This window comes from Ursus americanus, chromosome 9 (assembly GCF_024610735.1).
Source record: "Ursus americanus isolate L20-20 chromosome 9, mUrsAme1.1.p, whole genome shotgun sequence".
In the NCBI taxonomy this organism is placed as follows: domain Eukaryota; kingdom Metazoa; phylum Chordata; class Mammalia; order Carnivora; family Ursidae; genus Ursus; species Ursus americanus.
In genome coordinates this window covers 16,267,322-16,287,612 of record NC_142135.1, presented here as the reverse complement: position 1 = coordinate 16,287,612, position 20,291 = coordinate 16,267,322, and the positions used below count along the sequence as shown (strand labels likewise).

Genomic DNA, 20,291 nt, shown 5'->3' with positions numbered 1-20,291 from the left:
TCTGTTTCTATTGTTAACCCTGGGCCAGAATAGTGCACTAAATTTTCTGTAGGATCTCAGTCTGTACAACAGATCAAAGCAGGGAAGCAGCTGTTCTGGGGAGGTGGGAGAGGGCTTCCCTACGCCAGCCCTAGGCTGTATTGCTAGGTTTCCGCTATCTCCGTCTTTTCGTCACACAACACCAGGGGGCACTGTTCACAGTGCCCCCTCTTCTCTACCTCTCTCCTGCCTATAGCCCCCTCCTGGGAGCTACCAAGGCACCTCCAGGGGCTCCACGGAGGAAATGGAAAACAATGGACTGGCCCAAGCTATTGTGATCGCCTTTGCAAATGGTAGGCTTTTTACTGCAGTTACTGGAATACTTAATTCTTAGGGGGCTCTTTAGACAGATCAGGTTTTCTGATCTTAGTACAAAACACATCGCCGGGGTGGATTCCAGACAAGCCTCAAAGGCCTCCAGTTACCAGTAGCTCTGCCTGTGGGGAGACTATTAGAAGAATAGGGGAGACATTTCTTTCCTTTAAAACCGATTCACCCAAAGAGACAGCATTCCCACAGCAGAACCCTATGCCCTCTGGCTTGGGCCTCAGTGGTTACAGGGCTAAAGGCTCTGGAACAAGCTTCGAAACACATAAAGGTGAGGGGAGAAGTGGTGACAGGTGTGGTGGGGACACAGTGCGCCTGGGCTGTTGGGAATGTGTACCTACAATTTATATTGAGCCCTGTTAGAGACTTACTTCAGCTTTTTTTTTTTTGAAGATTTTATTTGTTTATTTGAGAGAGAGCATGAGAGAGCACAAGCGGGGGGAGGAGCAGAGGAAGAGGGAGAAGCAGACTCCCCACCGAGCAGGGAGCCTGATGATGTGGTTTTCGGGATTCGATCCCAGGACCTGGGATCATGACCTGGGCCAAAGGCGGATGCTCAACCGACTGAGGAGGGGAGCCACCGACTGAGGCCGACTGAGCCACCCAGATGCCCATTACTTCAGCTTTTAACTACACAGCCTTTCATGTTCGGTCAGCTTTGGGACTGTGATGTTCTCGTGTGGCGTAGCAGAGCTGGGGAAGTTCAATTGCTTGGTCGGGATTTCTGAGCACGTCAGTAGTTAAGGCTCACGCTTGGAGGGCAAATAAAGGGTAAAGCCCTTTGCCAAGTAAAACCCTATGCCAAAATAAAAACGCAACTCTATGCTGGGACAACCTATGCCACATAATATAATCCTGTGATCTCATGCTAGCAATTTATTGCTTTTAGCCTGAGACCCATGTGAAAACTTATGAACCAGGGTCTTGAGATCAGGGTGAACTCATAAAAATCAATGATAAAGATCAAGACGAATGATGTTCTGGGAAAGCTTTTGGAATGATGAGTAGGTAGTATTTTAGAGCTAGTTTCATGTAAAGAATCATTAAATCAATAAATTATCTTATTGTCCATTTGAGCTTTATTGGACACTGTTGGTTCACATTCGGAGAAAATTAACAGTCGCCTATGTTTACTGAGCACCTACTGCATGCCAGGTACTAAGCACTTTACTTCTATTACCTCATTAATTAATTACTAAGCCTATGAAGTAGGTACCGTTATTATCCCTGTTTTACAGTTGGGGAAACTGAGGCATAGAATCCTTAATAACTGGCCCAAGGTCATATGGCTAGTAGTCTAGAGCAGACCTTTTAAATTTTAACATGCGCCAGAATCACCTGGAAGACTTGTTGAAACATACATTGTAGGACCCAAACTCCAGAGAATCTGATTTAGGTCAAAGGTGGGGCTGAGAATTCTCTCTCTTTAAGTAAGAGAATTCTCATTTTTAACATGTTCTCAAGTGATACGGATGCTGCTGTTTGGGGATTAATTTTGAGATCAATCGGCCTGAAGAGTATCCTTGCAGGTGATCAGTAGTTCACACACCCACACACACATTCACATGCTCACATGTATGTGTGTTTCCATAGTCATCACCAACGGCAGCCATCCCCAGAAACTCCATCCACATCCCCAGCCATGTGGGAAGAGGGTGTAGGTCATGGAGAAGGCTTCCAGCTCAGAGTCTACACATTCCAGGAGCAGAGGCCAAGGGAGTGCAGGGTCAGCTGGCTTTGATCATGACTCCGGGCACGATTTGAAAGCAGAGGGCCCTCAAGGCTTATATACAGTAATGATAAAATTCCTAAGCTTTATTGTCTTTTCATCTGCTGGCAACACATAGGAAACACTATTTCGAGTGAGGAGAAGCCAGCTCCGGCCGAGGTAGAGGCTCGGGCTGGGGAACCTTGCCGTTCTCATCCACTCTCTGCTACCGGCTTGCTGTGTGGTCCTGGTAAGTTACAGATGGCGCCTTACTCATAACAGACGTTCCTTGTCCAGTTGTAGGTAACAATGGCTGCTCAGCCTACATTATCGTTCCTGTATTGTTGTGCCATTGAAATGAGATACAGGGCACAGAAGTGCTTTGAATAGTTAAAAGCACTCTGCAAATATAAAATGGGAGACAAAAAAATCTGATACTCCACAAAAGCCTTCTTGCAATTAAAGACTGATTTTCAGGGCAGGACTTGCCACGAAATGCCTTAAAATAACAACTCATCTTCTTGGCTTAAAGTTATCATTAGGTAAAACATAATTGTACAAAAGTAATTTATATGCGTCTTTTCAGGAGTGTATCTCTGAGGTATATGACATCTGTCGTGGGAGTGGTAGGCACCTTGTTAGCCCAGCTCTAAATTGGAATAATAATGAGAGTATTCGTGTGCTTTCCACATGCCAGGTACTATTCTGAGCCTTTTACATGTATCTTATTTAACTCTTGAAACAACCGTAAGAGGCTGTGATGATAAAGATTATGGTCCTTGTTTTACAAATGAGGACAGAGAGGTTAGGTCACCAGCCAGTGATAGGACCGGGACTTGAACTGGAAGCTGACTCTAGGGCTTTGATCCTCAACTTGGCTCTCCTCTGCTTTTCTAGTCTCTGTTGTAAAGCAGGGTTTCCCGACCTTGGCACAAGTGACAGCCTCAAATGTTTCCAGACGTTATCGAATGCTCCTTGAGTTGGGGGAGAAGCAAAATCACTTCTGATTAAGCACGGATGTTGTCAAAGACCCCCATCGTTCCTGATGCCTGCTCTTGACTTCTTTTGGAAACAAGCAGCTTTAGCGTGAACTCCGTTACCCTAGTACTTGTTTACTTACAATTTGGTAGGCTTGGAAGGTGGCTCTTAACTGCTTGTGGCTCCTCTTGGCCAGGACTTCATTGAAGGCGAGCTCGTCAGTGCCCCAGCGGCCTTCCCCTGCCTTGTGGGCCAAATGCAAACATTTTGAAGAAAGCCTTTTGCAGAAAGACGGACTATCCTGTTCTGTGACCAGACCTCACTTGCAGGAAATTATAAAATATGCACTGACTAGAAGTCAAATCGATCGACTAAGTGCTTGAAGCCGCTGCCCGCGAGTAACGTTCACATATTTCTTATATTATTTATGCCCTCCCTTGTTCCAAAATGGATCTGGAGTGGTCAACTCTGGAGCGCAAGAGGAGGAACAATTCTTACAGGTTCACGAAGACCGTGTCAATGAGAAAATAATCTAAAGATCATAGTTATTTCTCAAGTAACTCCCATTTTCATGAAATAAAGAAACGTTTGTTGAAAATAGTGCTAAGAAGTTTGAAAAGAGAAAAAGAATTTGCTGAGACTGGCACGTGTGCGCACTTACTTCATACAGATCTTTGGCGTCCTGACCAGCTAGATCTTTGTCCACGTCATCCCCTTCATCACGATTAGCCTAGAAAAATGGACACATTGTTATTAACTTGAGCTCCTGCTTGACCACAGAAAACAAAAAGAGAAAGTCCTGGAAAGCTGGGGGTGATCTCAGAAGGAGCCTGGCAAAGCCGCAATGCTGCTCTTTGCTGCCATCTTTAGGGCACGACTGATAAATAGAGTAGCTTCTGTGGCCGCGCTTGTGTCTTCTTTCTTGTAAAGCCAGGGTCACTCACAAACCCCAGGGACCTCGAAGCAGGCTGAAAGCAGCCTCCTGATGTCTCCTAGAGTGACTCCGTTGGAAAACTAATAGTCTTCCTTTCAAAATATCACATTTCACCTCTCGGAGGTTCCCGGTGTCGAAGAACCCCGAGACTTGGTCCTGGAAGGTCCTGGAAGTCTAACCTAAGCCCTTTGTGGCAGGCGGAATTCTAGGATAACCCCGAGCAGCCCAGCCCTTGTATGATCCCCTTCCCTTGAGTGGGGGTGAGACCTGCGAATATAAGCTGTCACCCCCATGATTATGTTATGCTAATATACAAAGGAGGTTTTTACAGATGTAATTAAGGTCTATAATTAGCTGAGTTGATCAAAAGAGATGTTCCCCTTGGTGGGCCTGATCTTACCTGTAGCAGGGACACCAGAATTTTTTTTAGGTTTCCACTTGTATCACCTTTGACATCTGATTCAAGGCTCCTGTCAAATACTTTGGAAGAAGAAAAAGGGAGGGGAGAAAGCAAATGATTTCGTTTCCCAGAGGTATTTTGAAAGGAACATTCTTTTTTTAAAATTTATTTTATATTTTTAAGTTTTTATTATTTGAAAGAGAGCGAGCACAAGCAGGGGGAGCAGCAGGCAGAGGGAGAAGCAGGCTCCCCACTGAGCAGGGAGCCCAACATGCGGCCTGATCTCAGGACCCTGGGATCAGGACCTGAGCTGAAGGCAGGCGCTTCACCGACTGAGCCACCCAAGTGCCCCAAAGGAACATTCTTTACCCAAAGTCAGCACAAAAAATCACTTACACCTTTGGTAGGCTTCCTTAATGGCGATGATCTCCTATGAAGGGTAACGAAAGAAAAATCATTACTCCAAGGTGCGGTTGGTCAGTAGGAGCCCCAGAGAGGGAAGCGGCCGGAGCCTGTCTCTGGACACAGGATGCCTCCGTAACTCCCTCCAGAGGGGGACCACCCTCTGGCTCGGGGCCTGGAGGTATGAAAAAACCCCTCCGTGCAAACAGTCCGAGCCACACAAGCAACAGGGGCAGACATTCTCCTTAGTTAAAAGCAAGGCTACGAGTGGCAAGCTGACATCTGGCCACCGCCTCACCCCGTCCCACGTGCCCCTCCCCACTCGGGTCGCCCGTGCCACGAGTCCAGTGAGCACCTGCCCAGGTATTCGTCTTCGCCCTTGTATACAGATAGACGTGCTACTGAAAATACATAGAATTGTTCCGGGAACGTGTTAGCAAAGTGCGATACAGTACGTGTTGGTCGTTGACTGATTTTTTCACTCAGTAAGACATCTCGGAGACCCGGCTCTGTGTAACCTAGTGTTTTGTAAGTGGGTACAAAATGTTCCAGCCCACAGTCAGTCGTCGTTTACTCCCCCAGCCTCCCGACGGATGGATGGACATTTAGGTTGTTTCCGATTTTTCTCTACTTGAAACAGGCTTCATCCAGTAAACGGTATGCTGTGTGCGGGAGTGCAGGCTTCTCTCCAGGGTGCGTACTGGGAAGACGTGCTTTGTATTTCCATGACGTGAGCTGAGGGGCACCCTCCAGAGCTGCCTCAGTTTACATTTAAACCAGCAGCGTCTGAAAGCAGGCGTTTCCCCAGAGCTTCACCGGCAAGCTGTTTGAGAGAGTCAGCGGGCAGGCTGGGGGGAAGGTGGTGGGGACAGGGGAAGGTGAGGAGCCCGGGGGTGGTGGGGGGACATGGGGGCTGGTGGGGGCTGACCACTTGTGGCCATGCAGTTCCTCTGTTCTCCTCCTTCCAACCTACCACCAGGATCTGCCTGAACCTGAGGCCTGTTCTCTCCCCACTTTTACTGTCAGATCGATTTGATTTGGGGAGGAAAAAAGAGCTTGTTTGCTATTTGAGAGCAGGGCTTGAAGGAAATTAGACTGAGGGGGAACCACATGTGGTCAAATAAGAGAAAAGTAATGACGGGAACCTTCTTGCCCCCATATTGGATGCCTCCTGGTTGGGACTGTGGCGTTTCTGGAAGGTGGGGGATGTTGCATTGGGAACGCTGGATAACTACTGGACCAAACTGAGAGCATCCTCCTTTACTGACCATTCCTCTATGGCCCAGTCCTGAATGGAAACTCCTTGAAATGGAGGGTTTTTATTCTCTTGTGGAAAGAAGAGAAGTCCAGGGTTGCTTAGGAAGGGGTTTGGGGGTTTAGGCTGTAGCTTGGAGCATCGCGATGCTTCAAGAAATATGCCGGGCAGCACGGGCTGAGCAGAAGGAACCAACCCAGTGTCTTCCGCACTCAAGGCTTTGAAAATAGCATTTTAGCATCAGAGCTCCGTCGAAGCTTTTCCTTGCTGTCTGCTCCAAACACTGCTTCTGTTTCCTGTCTGGAGGCTTCAAGAATGTTAGGACTTTCTGGCATTTTCCTTGCTGGACTTCCCCATCCTACATGGTTGTGGAAGAGGGAAGGGGTCTCCGAATAATGATTTGTGGACTACTCTACTCTTGATGAATTCCTTGGGGCTCGTGGCTTCTGGAACCAAAGATGAATGGGCTTCTACTAAAGCCTTAACAAAGGCTCTTTTCAGCTCCTGAAATGGCAGTGTGTGCCCAAGGGACGAAGGGAGAGGTCTGCTGAAAGAAGCAGAGGGAAACCTCCAGGAAGGTGCTGGCAGCCAAGTGGGGTGTCACTGGGATCCCCTCTGCACCACCGGCCTCCATGCCTCTTTGCAGTCCTTTTTGTACTCCATGTTAGATGACAGCCGCAGACACGGCAGCTGCACAAACACGTGTAGACCGGCATTGCATTATTCTTGCCAGAAGACACATAAAGTCAGTCTGGGAAGAGGAAAGCAGAATCTTGCCTCTTGCATATAAAACTATGCATTCCTTTAAGAAAAACAAAAGCTGTGTTGACACAGCTGTTCTGGAAGGATCTATTCTGTCAAGCCAAGGGCAGCAGCACCAAGATTGACAGCCAGAAGATTGGGAGAGGGATCTCTCCTGCACGGGCCAAGCAGACACATTTCTGTCCAGACGCTCGCTCACCCCCTCGAGTGGAATGTACGGAGTAGTTTTCCTTCTGGCTGCTGCAACCGTCTCTGACGGGCATACGGATGCTCCCTCAGGGACTGGGGCTGAGGGCTTGGCTGGAACTCACCTTATTGGTTCTTGTGCACAGGACCTCGATGAGCACTGCCTCATCTGTGCCCAGACCTTTCATGGCCTTTTGCAGCTGCCGGGCATCGTACTCGCTGGGGCGGTCCAGAAGGGCCAAGGCTGTCTTCTCAAAGTTCCCGCTCAGTTCACTCTTGAACACCTCCTCCAGGTCCTGTAGGAAGATATCAAGAGCCCTGACTGGGGAATGGCCCAAAGCAGAGGGACAAGTGTTGCTTTCCCCACTGCATGGCCTCGGGGTCAACAGGAATGCTGCCATGGACACATGGGGAGGGGGGAGGGGACAGAGCTCTATGGCATGAGGGACTTGCTCTGGAGGATACTGGTGGTAGTCACCGTCCTAGACAGGGACCTCCTATCCATCTTGTCCCCGGACTGGCAGAGCGGCAGCGAAGACCCCTTGCTCAGGGCTGGAGACCCCAAATATGAATCACAATAACAAGCAGCATTTGCCGGACATTTTAGGGTTCAGAGAGCCTTCTCGCCGATCTTCAGAACAGCCCTGGCAGGAGAAGGATCGGCATTATTCCCATTTACTAACTTAAAAAAAACAACAACGAAGGACTCGCCCCCAAACACCTGCTTGGCTAGAAAGGACTGAAATACGGGTTTGTTGTCTCTAGGGAAATCCGATCATTTTTCATCCAAATGGGAATGGGTTTGAGAGCGAAAGGGACAACAATAAAGTAGCCATCATTGCAGGGGCACAACGGGAATAAACGGGGACCATCCTGGGCATGCCAGCTGTACACTCAGTGCGGTTAACTTGTTAAATCTGGCAAGGGAGACACGTGGGAAAGCTCTCAGGTAGGGAGAAGAAATGAAGTATGTGAAATGGCCACTGACACCTGTTTGTAGCAAGTGTCCATCATCACGGATATTTTCTGGCAAGTGCCTCTTCTTATAGGTAAACTGCCTGCACCTACCCATGTCCCTCTGACATGATGGGTTAATGATGAAAGGGACAAGAATTGGCGTTCAGTCTACATAGAGTCGCCAATGCCCCCAACTTCAGAGAAGGACCTCAAAGCAGGACCTTCATGTTCACATGGCCCCTTGTGGGTCAGACCAGGGGGCCCCTGGAGCAGCTAACATCTTAGGAACCCAAATCACAGCACGGAGTGGGTCCGGCCCCTCAGCAACGTGACATGATGGCCAACGACACGGTCACAGCAGCCGTGTGACCTTGGAAATGTACTTTCACCAACTGTCCGTTTCCTGCTCTGGAAAATGGGGAGCTAGTAAGACTCCTCTCTTAGGGTTTTTGGGAGAAATAGCCGAGACAATCCGTGTCAAGCCCGAGCACAGTGCCTGGCACACTGTAAGTGTTCGATGAGTATTATTATTATTCCAGGCTGAAGGGAACCTTCGGAGAATGGGCTAATCAACTGTTTCTCACATGAACCTCTGAGTTCTGAGCCTGGGAGAAAAACCTCGAAGATAATGCCTGAGGAGGGGGCTCTGCAGTCTCATGAGGGGGCCTCCCTCTTAAGGCAGCTGCTCCATCTAAGGCTGCATCCAACAAAAAAATAAAAATAAAATAAGATAAAATAAAATAAAATAAAATAAAATAAAATAAAATAAAATAAAATAAAATAAAAATACTGCAGCATCCAGTGAAGGCAGGCCTGCGGTCAATAGCCCCAGTGTGGATCCACCCAAAGACTGGACCTGTCTTTTCAGGTCAGGTGGGCATTGCAGAGAACTGCAGGGAAGAGAAATCCCAGCTGCCTACCCTTCCAAGCCACAAGCATGAAAACAAATCCCTGTGTGTTTACATTCTGTTTGGACACAGAAGCCGACTCAGGATATCTCAGCTCTAATCCTGGTTTTCCTGCTCACTAGCTGTGTCACCTTGGGATTCGTGTTCTCCTTGGAGCTCGGTTGACATGGGGACCTACATTGGTCCCTTGCCAATGTCTTCGAGCTTCAGATGCTGTGATTCCAGACCACCTCCTTGGCAGTCTGGGCTGTCTGAAACAGCTGCGAACTGGTGCGTAAGCAAACGGTGGGCACGTGTTGCTGTTGCGAAGTTTGGTGCTGGAGATGCCCACGTGGCCTTTAGTTGAGCCCCTAAGTCCTCGCCTCGAGCTCATTTACTCTGCTTTCCCCTGAAGCGTAAGAAGCCTGATCTGACTTTCCTTGTGGGTAGGGTGGGGGTAGACATAGCACTTGAGGGGCTGCTACAATGAGGTATGCCGACAAGGATAAAAGTTCAATGTCATTCAACTCAGTTCCATGCAGCTGAACTGAAGACTCACTTACTTTCATCAATGTCATCAAGGAATGACATTGACAAGCCCGACTGTGAGGAGAGACGCAGAAAAACTATCAAAGCACAGCCATCTGGGCCATGGAGTGTGGAAAGAAATAGCTCCTCTCGTGGCAATGGGCTCTTCAGAAGTGGATGCTGGACCTGGAGTCAAAAGACTGGGATTGGAGTGTCGGTTCTTAATTTCTTACTAAATGTGTGATTTTGCAATGAGTCATGCACACAGAGAAGCTGCAGGTTTCCTCTCTGTCAAATGGAAACAGTCAAACCTAGGATCGCTTCCCTTTACTGACAGGTGCTGTCATTAGCCTGCTTGATTCTCTCAGCAACCAGGGAAGGGAGGTAAATTACCATTTTCATTCTGGATGTGAGGACACCAAGGCCTAAGGAGATTGTTGCCTGCCCAGTGTCAAATAAGTAAGAAAACCTATCTCTCTGTCTCTTTATACAGAGAGGGATTGAAACTGTAAAGGTTTTATAAATATGGATTCGAATACAGCATAATGATTAATATTCATTTTGCATGCTAATAATTCTAATGACATTAAGAAAAGGTTAAATTGTGTTCATCCTATGTTAATAAAGAAAATAGCCTAATGCATACTTAAAGATTTCTATATGTTAACACCATCAGCAACAACAAAAAGAAGGAAAGAAAAGACACATAAAGAAAGAAAACGTGTGTTCATGCTTAATGAAATGGAGGTTTGTGTTTTGTTTTTGTTTCTGTTTTTTAGTTTTCTGTCGCAATCACTTATGAAGAATGTATCATTCTTGAAGACCAGTGAATAGATAAAGAATTCTTGTATGAAAACCCACCTATGAAAACTGGTTCTCAAGTCACTGGCCTCTCTGTACGTTAACACGTAGAATTGGTCCAAATGAGTGGAAAAATGACAGAGGGATTAATAGAAAAAGGAAGTCAATTTTCAGAAGGAGTTAAAGAATATTGATTTTGTAGGCTCTTAAGTTAACAAGGCAATTTCAGTTTCTCTGTAATCAGTTAAAATTGTAAAGAGTAGTCTTATCTTGTTTTCTCTGGAGCTACTCAGGAAAGCTTTAAAGATACAGGCCAAGCCCGTGAGCCTGCTTGCGAGGACCCGTGGAATCACCTTGCCGTACGTTGCCTTGTACTTCTGCTTGATTCGTTGCCTCTCATCCGATGTCCGGCTTGATAACAACTCAATGATGGCTGCTTCATCAGTTCCTAAAGTGCAGGAGAAAGACACAAGGCCAAGAGTGAACAAGAAAGAAGATGGAGGTTGACTTTAGTCAATTCTCGGGAAGCTAGGGCTGTGGTCAGAGGCTTTGGTGGAACCTAGATGGACCCTTTAGCTTTAAAGTCTTGTGGAGAAGTGTCTTCTTCTCACTCACTTGACAAATATCCACGGAGGCCTCACACTGCATGAAGCACGGTGCTGGGCGTTGTAGCAGAAAGAGGAAAGAGTATGGCCTTAATTTCACTCCTAGGTATATATTCGAGAGAAAAGAAAACAAATGTCCACACAAAACTTGCACCCAAATGTTCATTGCCGCGTCATTCATGATGGCTAAAAGGTGGAAACGTCCTGAATGCCCATCGATGGGCAAATGGATGAACAACTGTGGTATACCCAGACAACAGAGTATTACTTGGCCAGAAAAAGGAATGAAGTACTCATGCATGTACAATATGAATGAACCTTGAAACATCATGCGAAGTGAAAGCCAGTGACTGAAGACCACATATTATATTATTCCATTCCTACGAAAGTGCGGAATAGGGAAATCTATAGAGACAGAAAGTAGTGTGTGGGGATGGGGTGGGTGCGGGGGTAATAGCTAAAGAGTAGGAGGTTTCTTTTTGGGGTGATGAAAATGTTCGAAATCGCAGTGAGGCTTTCACATACCTGTGAATATATTAAAAACCATTGAATTGTACACTTTGGGTGAATTGTATGGTATGTGAATTTACACCTCAATAAAACTGAACCATCTAAAAAAAACCAGTATGGTCTGTTCCTTGGCCTCCAGGTACTTAAAACTGAGTGAAAGAGATTAAAATATAGGCCCAAATTGCTACAATATCAAGCCCACCCATAACCTTGTCAATCTCAAGAGAGAAGTCCTAATGGGACCCATGATGGGTAGTTGCCTCTTTAAACTCCTGACTATTATGTCTTTAAATTACACTCTTTCTAAAAAGTTTTTTCGCCTGATGCTCAAAGTAATACATACACATTGTAGGCAATTTGATCAGTACCAAAAACTATAATGGATAAGGAAGAAGAGGATATTCTTTTTAGAATATCCTTTAGAATATCCGTGGAGACAGGATTGGAAAGATGATCCGGGTATTGAAGGCATGGGAATGAGAAAGCCTATTTAAACAGCAAACCCTGAATTAGATTCTTCAGCCTGGATTCAAATAATGCCTCTCGCCTTACTGACTGTATGATATGTATATATACACACACACCCCATTGACACTTGAATAATACAGGGGTGAGGGGCACCAACTCCCCTTACAGTAGAAAATTCATGTATAACTTGTGAGTCTTCAAAAACGTAAGACTTAAGTAATAATCTACTATTGACCAGAAGCCCTACTGATAACATAGTCAATCAACACATTTTTTTATGTTTTGTGTATCACATTTTGTATTCTTAGAATAAACTAGAGAAAAGTAAATGTAAACTGAGAAAATCATAAAGAAGAGAAAATACATTTACAGTACTGTAAAAAATCTGCATGTAAGCGGACCCATTCAGTTCCAACCTGTGTTGTTCAAGGGTCAACCATATATAAAGATCTCACTAAGTCATTAAGCATGTGATTTTGCTGATGTTTTGTAAAGGAAAGGGGCTGAATGAGTTGATTAAAACAAAAATGTTATCCCCTTCTGTTTTTGCTGGCAGAGGCTGGAGGTGTTTCCACCCATGTCTCGCCCTTGCACCGGTCCTCACGGCAGGGTTTGGGGTGACAGGGATAGGACAGCTGTGTGCCGGTCCTGACACGGCCACTAGCTTTGTGTCCTCAGACTGTCCCTGACGTCTCAGGGATTAGTTCCACCTGGACCATGCTGGAAAGGCCTAGCTGTTTGATTCCAACTGGAGAAACAGAAAATTCGAGGATGAGCTCACCTACGAGAAGAGCGGTGATTAATCACCGCCTAGTTACGGCTCAGTGCGAGCGCTGTGATTTACGTTGTTTCTCCACAATTTTTCCTTGCGGCCCCACCTTCATCATGGGTATCCAATTACTTCCCCTGTGACTTTTTTTTTGTTTTAAACTTCTGAGTGCCAGAAATCTCACTTCAGAAGGGATTTCTTTTCTCATCAAACTCTCCTGAATTGGCCCCCTTCTTTCTGGGAGGGCCTCTGCCTCTCACCCCTGGGGCCCTGCCCGTGTCATCCTTGGAAGGAGCCTTCCTGCCTCCCAGGCGGCCCATTCACCAGCTTGGGCCAGCCAGGAATCTGGGGCTCATCCGTGGCTCCCTCTTTCCCCTCGCCCCACATCCAATTTGTTACCACTGGGACCTCACTACTCCACTTCCTTGGTGTCTCTCAGATCCACTCCTTTCTCTTCACCCTCACGTCGGTCACGTTCCTCAGCAGAACCACGGACCCCAGATGGGGTTCCGGCCTTACACACACCTTTTCCGACCGGCATTCACTGTCCCCAGAACGTGTTTGTGGAGGAGCAGCTCACCCGCTCATTCTTCTGCGTCAAAGCTTGTAGCATTGGGCCCTTCAACTCCAGACTTGAGTCTCAACGCTTCAGTGGGGCCTATGAGGCCTTTTGGAGTCGCTCCTACTTGCCTTTCAAAGTCATGTCCCTCCTACCCATCCTCTTCCAGGTTCTCCATAAACCGTGGGCAGCCCCTAGAAACGAGCAACACTTCCTTTCTCGCCCCTGGGTCTTTACGTGGGCTCTTCCCTCTACCTGGAACACCTTTGTCTTGGATCCTCACCTTCGCTCCCACTCCTCCTTTAGGACTCAACTCACTGCACTTTCTTGGAACAGATGAGGCATTCTGCCTTCTGTGTCCCTCACATGGCCCGTTCTCTGTCCCGTCTCTGCCATGTCACACCGCACGTCTCATGGGACAGGGGGGTTCGCTCACTGCTATAGCCACAAAGAAGCCTCTCAATATTCATCAGATGACCTGTTGAATGCTTGGATACTTAAATGCATGCAAATATGGGCGAATGAATGAATGAATGAGTGAGTGAGTGAATAGAGACTTTCGCATAGCATTATGAGGGATCTTGTCTCTGCACTGGTGTAAGCTGCGTGTGCCACTTGCGTGGGCTCTCTGTAGCAGGGACCAATTGGAAATCTTCTACTCTGATGCCAGAGTCAACCCATATCTGGATAATTTAGGAAAGTCAACATTTTAAAAATCATGTTTTTTAGATTCTCCTTCCTGGAATGCTTTAGAAAGTGAGACCAGGGACCAAAGCAGTTCTGGGATGGCTCCGCAACAGCCTAGAGATTGGGGGAGAGCCTGGAAATAACCAGATTTCCCTCAAGCCCTTTGAATCTGGGGCTCAGGTTTATCCTGGGAGCCTTTCCCACTACCCGACCAAGAAGTGATTTACTGAACAATGACCTCATTTTACATTTCACAATATGTGTGTCATATAAGCAGTCTGTGGTGCTGAACAATTTCCTGTAAACATTTACAATGGTTTGAGGCCCTGGGGCCAGTCCCCAGTGGTTCTGGGAAAGACTTCTTAAAAAACAAGAAGGGACCTCAGCTCTGCCTTGTGCATCGGACAGTGCGGAGTAATTATACAGTAGAGGTCAGGCCCAGGGTGATCGCCAGCCTTGGGAGTGCCAGAAGGCCTCCTCACTTTTGCTCTCCGGCAATTTTCTGGGAGGAGACTGAGCTGAGTTCCAGCAGGAGGGAGGTCGCTGGGTTTGAAGTGCCCTCTGCTTCACACCCGGGGCCCTTGTGCCACGCGAGTGATCTGGACAGCACGCTGGGGGCTGGGGCTCGGCTGCACACATCAGCCCCAGCAGCCTGGCCGAGCTGGGGGACGGTGGGCTTCCCAGGCCCTCGGTGTCTCCTTTGCAAAGAGGGGTGCAGGGAAGGTGGAGGAAGCCACGAGTGGGGAGAACATTGCCTGCCAGTGAGGGTCATTGCTTTTCACTTGCCCACAGTATTCGTTTCCTGAGGCTCCTATAACAATGACTCCAAGCTCTGTGGCTTAAAACAGCAATACATGTCCTCACGATTCCAAGGCCAGAAGTCTGAAATCACGATGTCAGCAAGGCCACATTCCCACCAGCCGCTCTGGGGTCAAATCTGTTCCTCACCTCTTCCAACTTCCGGAGGCTGACAGCAATCCTTAGCTCAGCTTCTGGAACATTACTCTACTCTCTGCTTCGGCTCCACACAGCCTCTCCCTGCATGTCTGCTTCTCTCCTGCCTCTCTCTTTCTTTTTTAAAAAATTTATTTATTTATTTATTTAAGTAATCTCTGCACTCAATGTGGGACTCGAACTCACAGCCCCCACGATCAAGAGTTGCATGCTCCACTGACTGAGCCAGCCAGACGCCCCTCTTCTGTCTCTTTTAAAGACACCTGTCAATGGATTTAGGGCCCACCCAGGTAACCCAGGTTGACCCCTTCTCAAGGTCCTTAACTCACATCTGCAAAGACCCTTTTGCCAATTAAGGTCACGTTCACAGGTTCTGGGTGGACATATCTTGGGGGGGGGTGTGCCACCTGGTATGCCCGCAGTGATGAAGAACAAAGGCCACCCAAGGGTGGGCCACCTTGCTGCTCATACTGATCTAATGGGCCTTGTGGGGATTTGGGATCTGAGCTTATCATTCAAAAGGAGCAGACTAGCCTGTAACGAGGGCCAGAGAAGCTCTGAGCACCGTGAGGCCTCCTGACCCTCAGCCCCTCTCTGTAACGAGGCATTATTAGCCCCATTTTGCAGTTGAGAAGACTAAGGTCATGGCGCCAGTAGGTTCCAGAGCAGGGGCTCAAACCCAGGCCCAAAGTTCATTCCCACGCCTGGCGAGAGCAAAGAGAACTGGGCTCAGGGTCACAAGATCTGAGTTCTGGGCCTGGTTCCCCACCAGTGTGGCTTGAGCGGCGTTAAGCCCCGTGGCTCTCAGATGGATGAGATTTTGCCCCCAAAGCGCGGTCCCAGGACTCGTAGCATCAGCATCACCTGGGAACTTACTGGAAATGCAGGCTTTTAGAAACGACTTAGAACTACCAGTCTGAATCTGCATATTAACTCTCTGGTGCCTCAAAGGCACATTAAAGGTTGAGAAGCCATGAGCTGGATAGAACTAGGGTAATCTCCATGGCAGCTGTTTTCTTCTGGAGCCTCTTTCTGTGTTTCTTTGAGGGAGAATGACAAGCATCCTTTCCCATTTCAGAAAGGATAATGGGTGTTGGGTCCATGCACGCTCAGGTGTAAGGCATTCTGCTCAGAAGGGCCAGCAGAGAGGCCCGGAGTTCCAAGAGGAAGGCCTGACAAGGAGTGTCAGTGTAGGGGAGAGGGTAAAAGGCTGTTCTGGGTTAACCAAGACCCAGACCACACACATCGTGAGGACCCAGGAAAGCAGGGGCACAAAAGAAACAAGGAAATCTGTAAGTTTTATGTGATCTGTAAAAATCAAATATTATTTTAGGATACAGCATTCTTATTTTGAATCGTGTAGGAGGATGAGGGGGTGGGGAGCACACACGTTGTTGATGAGTGGGGCCCCTAGATCCACTGTGCCCCATCCAGTGGATACATGGGGCTGTGGAGGACATGAAGCGTGGCTGGATCAAGTTGAAATGTTCTGTAAGTATAGAAACACACAGTCTTTTGAAGACTCAATGTGAAAAAAAATGGTTGTCAAATATCTCATTAATAATTTTTATATTGTCTGTTGAGATGATATTTTTGATACAGTATTGACTTTACTAATGTATATTGTTAAAATTAATTTCACCTGCTTTTTAAAAAATTGGCTTCTCAAAAACTTAAAATGACCTATACCACTCACCTTTGTGGCTATGGGACAACTTTTGCAGTTGTCCTATGGGGCAACTTTATGGCTACGGGTTATGTAAAGCCAGCCTTGGCAGGGCTGGGATGTCAATGAGATGGGTGCATGGTCTGGCAGACAAATTTTGCCAATGATGCAATTTTGCTTTGGCTTGCACTTTTTAAAAAAAAGGTATATTTATTTGAGAGAGAGAGTTGGGGGAGGGGCAGAGGGAGAGAGAGACTCTCAAGAAAACTCCCTGCTGAGCACAGAGCACAACGTGGGGCTCGATCTCATGACCCCGATGTCATGACCTGAGCTGAAACCAAGAGTCGGATGCTCAACCGACTGAGCCACCCAGGCGCCCCTGGCTGGCACTTTTTAATAGAGGTTGGAATTCTAGAATTCTAGACCTTCAACCAAATCATAGCTTTCCAAGATGGTCCTCGTTTCCAATCATCCCACCCTCATTTCCTAACTCTCTGACCGTGGGCAAGATAGTTAACCTCTGAGCCTCAGCACTCTCGTCTGTGAAGTCGTTAGAGGACAGCTTTCTAGGGTTGTCGGGAGGGTTACACAGGGCGACCTGTGTGCAGTGCCTAGCTTGGCACTTGGCACGTAGAGGGTGCCCCACAACAGTAATCACACGACTGTGCTCCCACCTTGAAACCACATCCAAAAGGGAGAAGAAAACACTGATTTTGGCATTCAGTAGGCTCTCCATCTGTGCTTTTTGAACCGAACTCACTAGGTGGCTACGAACGTGTGGATTGATCATTAACTGCAGCTGCGTTATTCCCACATCCACTTCACTCCTGTCTCCAACCCACATCCAGGTGTCAGGACCTCACTTGAGAAGCAGCAGGGAAGCACCTGTGAGGCTGGCTCAGCCACTCAGCAAGACTCAGAGCTGTAAACATCCTGCCACTTCCAGGCAAACATGGCTCCCAGCAGCTGTTGTCCAAATACAACATGAGCCAGGTCAGGATATGAGCAAGAGGCAGCTCCTCTCTGCTGAGCTTTCCTCTGATGCCTCCTCCCCACTCCCCCAAACCAAGCAAGCTAGTTGTCATCCTTCATTTCCAGCTCCCTCTCCCTCTGATTTATTCAAGTAAGTGTTCACTTACTTTTACCACTTTCCTACCAGATCTTCTCCAACCCCAACTCCCTTGGAACTTCTCCAACATTGCTTGGACAAGGCAGACTATTTTCTAATCAGATAGTTCCTTATATTGAAGCAAAATAGCTCTTCTTAGAGCTTCCACTATGGATCCCAGTTCTTTCTCTGGAGTCGCACAAAGAATTTATGGCTGTATTTGTTCGACCACAATACCCACTCCTAGGAAAGTAAATCTTCACTGATGTACTTCTAAGTAAAAATCTAGCACTTGGTTTTGCAAAACAATATGCCAAATGAGAGAAGCCAGACTCAAAGGGTCACAGATTGCACGATTCCATTTATATGAAACGTCCAGAATAGGCAAATCCATAGAGACAGAACGTGGATGATGATTGCCTGGACCTGAAGGGAGGAGGGAGTGGGGAGTGGCTGCTAACAGAAATGAGGTTTCTTTTGGGGCAGGGAAAATGTTCTGGAATTAATGACCATTACTGATCCTGTGAATATACTAAAACCCAGGTTTCTGGGACTAGAAACTTGTTTCATCAGAGACCTCCTTGGGTCTCAGAGCCTCTCCTCGTGGCCTTATTTCTAGATGCTCTCCCCTTCATCTCACCTTGTTACTTAGGTTACCTTATTCCTGATCCCTTTTTAGTCTCTCCTTCTTAGTCATGCACTTACCTTAGGCATCGACGTAAATGGCTTCTCTGGTCTTGACCCTTGATTCTTGACCTTGGCCACAGTTTTAGGTTTACTTGATCTACTTCTAGATGCAGTTCCCAGATCCCTAATCCAGCTTTCATCAGACCCTATTTCCCACCACCTCTCGTGAAAGGGATCAGAGGGGCTTGGATGACATTAGGATTGCATGACTACACTTCTCATGAAGTTTCTTCCACCTCAAGGTTAAATTCAATGTCATAGTATCCAATTTTTAACTATCATAGTGAATCTTGAAAAGCATTAGGATCTGATTATGGTTTGGGGATCTTTTACAAAGAGAGCCCTAGAAGTAATTAACTTGGGTTAGCTTGGAATGCACAAGGTCATCTTCCTAAGATCATGGGAAAGTTGGACATGAGATCAAATTTAATCAACTTCAAAAGTAAGTTAAAAAACAAAATGTATTTCATACCCATTCCTTTGCAGGCTTTGTTCAGCTTTTTGGCATCCCGATCCACATCAAAACCCTGATGACTCCTCGCTTTGGCCTGGAGAAAATAATTGAAAAGGTGAGTGGACAATATAGGCATGCTTGAATTGTCTCTGGCTGACATTGGTAGCTATTTGGAAGACGAAGAAGTCATCCAAATGAGGGACCAGCTGCTACTTTACACATGGGTACATGTGGAAATCAGCTGGGGAAACTCTGGCCCCAGAGAGATGACTGGTACTCCTTGGAGTCTGCTGGCCTTAGATGACCATGGAGAATGGGCCCCTCTGTTCGTAAGGACAATCAGCCTGAGATGAGATGTTCTGACATCAATCCTACCTTTGTGTGACTTCCTCTGAGACAGAGAATAATACAGTAGGCCAGTGTCCTGGAATGCTTGTTCTCCCCTTTTGCCATGAGGCACAAGTATGTCTGGGGAGTAGTGTTGCCAGGCAGAAGGCGAGGGTTCTAGGATCTTATTACAGATGCATTTGGTGGCCTGGACTAAAGCTTCGCCATCAACACAATGAAAGACACAACATTTAGTTGCCAGAGATACTTATGGACCAGCAATAGCAGAGTTACTGGTTTTTACTGTTCCTTGGGGAGAGAATGTTCTGTTTATTCACTAACCTAGTGTTTCTCTGACTTTGGTCATTGGTATAATACATGCACCGATCTGTCCACAGCTAGTGGACATTATTATTATTTGCTTATTATTTTTCTTTCTGCTACCTACTTGGTTTTTACTTAAAGTTATTTTCAAAAGGAAATCTATTAGCACTAAAATGGAAAAACAGTATTGGTTGCCTAAACAAAAGGTCAACATAAAAATAAATGTATCACTATTAAAAATGTAAAGATGTGAAGTTAATTGCAGTGACACAACTCATAGCTTTGAACAGACCCTGTGTTTTCTTAGTTCCTGGCCTTCCCTCACAGAGATTCTCTTTGATGACACGTGTCCCTTATTTCCCATGCTTCAGTGAAGGCTGGTGTAAGTGCTGCTCTCTGCACCATGCACCCGATTCCCCTGTCCTGCCTTTTATTTCCTTTGGCCCCCGTGGGGAAGGAATAGGAAACCACATAAAGTCCAGTAGACATGTTGTGTTTATTTGTCTGGCATCGCTATTCCTTTGGGGGGCTTCCCTGTCCCCCATTTTATGTGTTTTCATTGGGGTTGTCAGTCCCCTGAGGATTAAGCCCCCTTGTCCGGCCCCTGGGTGGGTACAGACCCTGTCAATCTGGCAATTTGTGATTGGCTCAGGAGTGGGAGTATAATCCAAGCAGGATCAGAGCCTTTTCTTTGGTTGATATTGAGATATTGAAAAAGAGAGAGAGATCTCTTCTGATTGGGCTTGTTCAGCTGAAAGAGTGAGTCTAGAGCAAAGCAAGGCAGAGACAAAAAGAGTAGAAGTATGGAGAGAGAAAGAGAGATTGAATACCACCATATAAATCCTCAGACGCAGCAGTGCCCGTTTCCTAGCACTTCCCAGTTTTGTTAATGAATTACCACCTTCTTGAAGTCAATGAGTTGGATTTCTGCCCTTGCAACCAAAAGTGTTCTGACTCATATCCACGGACTAGAGGAGGGCTGGCTTCTAGGCCTTGGTTAATGGAGAAT

General features: G+C 46.8%; 1 protein-coding gene across 1 annotated transcript in view; it reads right to left on the bottom strand.

Annotated features, from left to right (window-relative positions):
* ANXA13 (annexin A13) overlaps nt 1-20,291 on the bottom strand; it is a 54,378-nt gene that overhangs the window by 8,488 nt on the left and 25,599 nt on the right. The window contains exons 3-9 of the mRNA XM_087864894.1: nt 18,650-18,725; nt 10,518-10,612; nt 7,117-7,287; nt 4,783-4,816; nt 4,387-4,466; nt 3,714-3,782; nt 3,195-3,296 (exon numbers count right to left, since the gene is read on the bottom strand). Of these exons, the coding sequence (XP_087721020.1) occupies nt 3,195-3,296; nt 3,714-3,782; nt 4,387-4,466; nt 4,783-4,816; nt 7,117-7,287; nt 10,518-10,612; nt 18,650-18,725 (627 nt within the window). The remainder of the gene's footprint in view (nt 1-3,194; nt 3,297-3,713; nt 3,783-4,386; nt 4,467-4,782; nt 4,817-7,116; nt 7,288-10,517; nt 10,613-18,649; nt 18,726-20,291) is intronic.